The sequence below is a fragment of the Uranotaenia lowii genome, chromosome 2 (genome assembly GCF_029784155.1).
Source record: "Uranotaenia lowii strain MFRU-FL chromosome 2, ASM2978415v1, whole genome shotgun sequence".
In the NCBI taxonomy this organism is placed as follows: domain Eukaryota; kingdom Metazoa; phylum Arthropoda; class Insecta; order Diptera; family Culicidae; genus Uranotaenia; species Uranotaenia lowii.
The window spans coordinates 202479809-202485342 of NC_073692.1; the positions used below are offsets into that span (position 1 = coordinate 202479809).

At 36.4% G+C, this 5534-nt stretch overlaps 1 protein-coding gene across 1 annotated transcript in view; it reads left to right on the forward strand.

The window, feature by feature from the left end:
* The first annotated feature begins 1932 nt into the window (after positions 1–1932).
* Positions 1933–5534, forward strand: part of LOC129742263 (cullin-associated NEDD8-dissociated protein 1-like) — a 4641-nt gene continuing 1039 nt past the window's right edge. Inside the window, exons 1-6 of the mRNA XM_055734137.1 lie at positions 1933–2209; positions 3745–3914; positions 3971–4474; positions 4543–4705; positions 4771–5029; positions 5114–5532. Of these exons, the coding sequence (XP_055590112.1) occupies positions 2174–2209; positions 3745–3914; positions 3971–4474; positions 4543–4705; positions 4771–5029; positions 5114–5532 (1551 nt within the window). The 5' untranslated portion in view covers positions 1933–2173. The remainder of the gene's footprint in view (positions 2210–3744; positions 3915–3970; positions 4475–4542; positions 4706–4770; positions 5030–5113; positions 5533–5534) is intronic.

Consider the following 5534-nt stretch of genomic DNA (forward strand, 5'->3'; position numbering starts at 1 on the left):
TGGAAAATAGGTTTTCTCGATTAAACTCAGATTTCAAATGAGTAATGGTTGATTTATAATACCATTTTATAGATTATATGTTAACCGTGTATCAAATCTGTGGAACGCAAACAAAAAAAATGCAATATAGAAACAAACGTGTGACTAAGTTTGAAACCACTACAACCCAACTTGCTTGCATAGTGTTATAAAATATCTATTTGAGTTTTTTCATAGTTCGCAATTTTTTGAATAATTGTCGCTTAGCTAGTCGATGTACAAATAGAGATCATCGAAGTGTTTAGGATGATTTCGTTCAACGGAAATTGAAAGAGAGGTGGAAATGAGATATGAAAGCATCGGCCATGAATTGTAGCGCAAGTTGTTTGTACCTACTTCACATCAGTCCATCTATGCATCCTGGCAAATGCCAAGTAGACGAGTTTTCTAAAACAAAAACAAACTTATTGTCGATTTGCATTTTTTTTAATTAATAAAAAAAAACGATTTCAAAACAGTTTCTTTTTAATTATATTAAATCATTTTGTTTGGGATAGGAGGGGGATGTGTGAATGGATTAACCCGATACCGCGTCATTCGTCACAAGCGTGCAGCGAGTCAGTCGGTCAGTCAGTCGGCCAGCAAGCGTACTAGCCGAGTAGCGCACAGTTTCCTCGGCAGTTCGAGATCGGGTTGCTCACCGGTGTTGCTTCCGGGTTGCAGACCTCCGGACAGGTCTGCACACCACCCAGAGACAAAACTTTGAAATTGAAGGTGGACTAGAAAAAATTCTTGAAACAACAAGGATGGTGAAAAAAAAACTAATTGAATTTCTTAACAAAGTGCATTATATAGTGAAATCTAGTGTAATGTAAAAAACTTAAAAATGAGGGTGAAAACATTTGATTAATCCCTCTATAAATAAAGCATACAAAAAAAGATTCAGATTTCAGATTCAGATTTCCGATTCAGATTTCCGATTCAGATTTCAGATTCAGATTTCAGATTCAGATTCAGATTCAGATTTCAGATTTCAGATTCAGATTTCAGATTTCAGATTCAGATTTCAGATTCAGATTTCAGATTCAGATTTCAGATTCAGATTTCAGATTTCAGATTCAGATTTCAGATTCAGATTTCAGATTCAGATTTCAGATTCAGATTTCAGATTCAGATTTCAGATTCAGATTTCAGATTCAGATTTCAGATTCAGATTTCAGATTCAGATTTCAGATTCAGATTTCAGATTCAGATTTCAGATTCAGATTTCAGATTCAGATTTCAGATTCAGATTTCAGATTCAGATTTCAGATTCAGATTTCAGATTCAGATTTCAGATTCAGATTTCAGATTCAGATTTCAGATTCAGATTTCAGATTCAGATTTCAGATTCAGATTTCAGATTCAGATTACAGATTCAGATTTCAGATTCAGATTTCAGATTCAGATTTCAGATTCAGATTTCAGATTCAGATTTCAGATTCAGATTTCAGATTCAGATTTCAGATTCAGATTCAGATTTCAGATTCAGATTTCAGATTCAGATTTCAGATTCAGATTTCAGATTCAGATTTCAGATTCAGATTTCAGATTCAGATTTCAGATTCAGATTTCAGATTCAGATTTCAGATTTAGATTTCAGATTCAGATTCAGATTCAGATTTCAGATTTCAGATTCAGATTTCAGATTCAGATTCAGATTTCAGATTCAGATTTCAGATTTCAGATTCAGATTTCAGAATCAGATTTCAAATTCAGATTTCAGATTCAGATTTCAGATTTCAGATTTCAATTCGCACAATGGTTTTATTTAAATGTATATGCACTTTTTTCAAAACTGTTCGGTAAAATAACTTATCCCTCTTTTCATTTAACCGCTTCCCTTTTTGGGTGTACAATTACTCAAATTTCTATCCGAGTTTATTGATGTGCTGCATGTGTTTTGTCAAACCGGTGCACCCCATTTTTTCACCTTTTTTCATCAACACTTCAAAAGCAAATTTTCATCTCATCGCGTTTTCGCCTCGGCTAGTGATCGGAATTCCGTTGTGAAATTTTGTGCTGAAATTGTCGCTTCCTGGCCGTGCTAAAGCGTTGGAAAGCTTGCGGAAAACCAACCCCGAGAAGTTATTCTTTGCTGAACACGTTTGATTTTTAACCAGCAACCACGGATTGCAGAAAAAAGACCGTCAGAATGGCGTCCTATCAGATAGCGAATTTACTTGAAAAGGTAGGTTGAACACTGAATGCAAAAGCAAGCAAAATGAAGGAACAGTCTGATTCGACGAGTTCGGATTATAGTTTTGTTATATTTTACGGCTATCGTTGATGATTATCATGTTAGGAGCTATTTTTATGTTATTTTGCCTGGGACAGCAATGTTTTGATTGGATGCTTACGATAAATTGCAATAATAATGGTTATTGATTTTGTGCTGGGTTTTTTTTTGAATATTTCAATACCATGATGACCACACATAGTTTACGAAAAACAACATAAAATTTTGTTATCAGGTTCAAATAACCACGCTGGTAAATCCGTAATTTTCCTTTTTTTCTAATTAAAAATAAAAGCTTATTATTTTTCGAATTGGAAAAAAATATTACACAACTAGTTTATTAAAGGCCTTTACTTTTACAAAGTTTAAATGTGCCATTTCGTTTTACTAAGCTAGTAGGGAAGGAGGCCGTAATAGTCGCGGCGCGGCGACTCAACTGTTAGAAATCTTTAAATAAGGGAAAGCAAGAGGTTTAAGGAAGGTTTTCCTTCGATATCAGTTTTCAAAAAGGGTTCGAAAAATAATGTGTGCTTGCCATTTCAAAAAGCTTTGCCATTCTCATTTTATTGTGCTTGTAAAACGGGATCATTAATCAATATTGCATTCTACTTAACCATATATGCCTATATTTGAGTACTTACCTAGATGCATGAATAATTCAGTTATTAGTAATTATATCTTCTAGAACAACATCAATATTAATTAGCTTTTCTGAAAAGGAGACGCGTGGGAACAACTTAACTATTATTTCATTTTTTTATTCTTTTAAAAAATCCATTAGAAGATAACAAAAATAATGTTTTCCTATTGAGCATATTATCATATTAAAACGGGATTATGGGCACGTATTGTACCGTGAGCGGCCCAAAATTTGCGCATCTTCATTTCAAAATAAAGGCAACACACCGAAAAAAATAGTCTCTAAAGTGATTCAGCTTTTATTATGGGTCCTTGGATTCTCGAATACAAACATTTTTGGGGGCTTTAATAGAAAATTACGCAAAATTTGGAGCTTCGAAGAATTAGGGCCGGTCATGGTATATCACATTTCGAAATTTAAGCTCTAGAAACGATGAATCACAAAAAAGCCTGTTATCGAATTTCTGGAAAATTTGAAAAATGAAACATTTTCAAATCACTTTTTATTGACAATGAAAAAAAGACACGAATGCCAGAAGGAAGGTTAAGTGTCACTAACAAAACTTTTTAAAAATCTCAAACGTCGCTGAACTTAACACTGTTCATGTCAGATCGTTGGTACTGCTTTCGTATAAACACATATAATTTAAAAGGTATTTTAAAATATTCTGGTTTATTTATCCCGAAAAACTTATACGATTTTTTTTTTCAATCTTTTATGAGAAGGTCGTATAAGAAGACGAAAAGATTAGTTTGTTTTGTTGTTGACGTTTTTATTTTTCAACTAAAGTACTAATTGTGATCATGATTTATTTCACTTAAAGTTTAAACTATATTACCCCTTACAGATGACATCAAATGACAAGGACTTTCGGTTCATGGCAACGAACGATCTGATGACGGAACTGCAAAAGGATAGTATCAAGCTGGACGATGAATCGGAGAAGAAAGTCGTTCGTATGGTGCTCCGTTTACTCGAAGATAAAAATGGGGAGGTGCAGAACCTGGCCGTAAAATGGTAAGTGGCAAGGTTTGATGATAACACCCAGTTGCTTACGGGTTTTTTATCCGTAGTTTGGGACCGCTGGTGAACAAAGTGAAGGAAAACCAGGTCGAAACTATTGTTGACTCGCTGTGTGACAACATGGTTTCAGATAACGAACAACTGCGCGATATTTCGAGCATTGGACTAAAAACTGTCATATCGGAACTACCACAGTCGTCGAACTCATTGGTGCCGAACGTTTGCCAACGGATAACTGGTAAATTGAGCAATGCAATCGAGATAGAAGATGTGTCTGTTCAGTTAGAAGCTCTCGATATACTGTCAGATCTGTTGTCTCGTTTCGGTGACCTGTTGGTACCTTTCCATGAGCTGATCTTGAAAGCGCTCGTACCGCATCTAGGATCGGCTCGGCAGGCCGTCCGTAAACGTACAATTGTTGCACTCTCGCATTTGCTGACCACATGTAATACAAACGTATACAAAAGAGTCATAGAATATCTGCTCACTGGATTGGAAAAACCACAGAACCAAAGAATGGTTCGTACATACATTCAGTGTTTGGCAGCTATCTGGTAAGAGGACGATTGTTCTTCACAAATGAACAGATGTACCTATAAACTTATTGGACTTACTTTTTTAGTCGTCAGACAGGACATCGCCTTTGCAATCATATCGAGCGTGTCATGTTTCTATTGAATCAATACAGTCATCAGGATGATGACGAGCTACGTGAGTTTTGTTTGCAGGCTTGTGAAGCTTTTGTGCAACGATGCCCAGAAGCTATAGTGCCCCATATTCCATCGGTACTTATTAAATTGTCTAGTTCGGATAGGACAAGTTTTCTCAAATAAATCTTACGAATTTTCAGATTGTAGATCTATGTTTGAAGTATATCACGTACGATCCAAATTACAACTACGAAGCAGATGATGGTGACGGTGGCGTTGCAATGGACATGGAAGACGATGACGATATCGACAGTGAAGAATACAGCGATGACGATGATATGAGCTGGAAGGTACGACGATCGGCTGCCAAGTGTTTGGAATCAGTCATTTCAACCCGACATGAGCTACTGGAAGACTTCTACAAAACGCTCTCACCAGCACTCATTGCACGTTTCAAAGGTAAATAAAGAGACTCTGAACTTGAAATTAAAAAAAAAAATAATACAACTTTTGCTCTATATCTTCGTTACACTACTTTCTCAGAACGTGAAGAAAATGTCAAATCGGACATTTTCCATGCTTATATTGCGCTGCTGAAATCGACCCGGCCCATAGGTGAGGATATCGGCCACGATCCGGACTCCATGGAACAGGTACCCAGTTCGATCACCATGCTCCAGGATCAGGTACCGGTGATCATCAAAGCTGTGCAACCTTTGATGCGTGAAAAATCTGTGAAAATTCGACAGGATTGTTTCCTACTTCTGCGTGAGCTATTGAACGCTCTCCCTGGAGCACTATCGAATCATATAGATCAGTTAATGGGTGGCATCAATTATTCATTGAACGATAAGAACTCCACGTCCAATATGAAAATTGATGCTCTCGGTTTTGTTTACTGCATGCTCGGTGGACATAACCCTCAGGTGTTCCACCCTCACATCAAAACGTTGGTTCCTCTGGT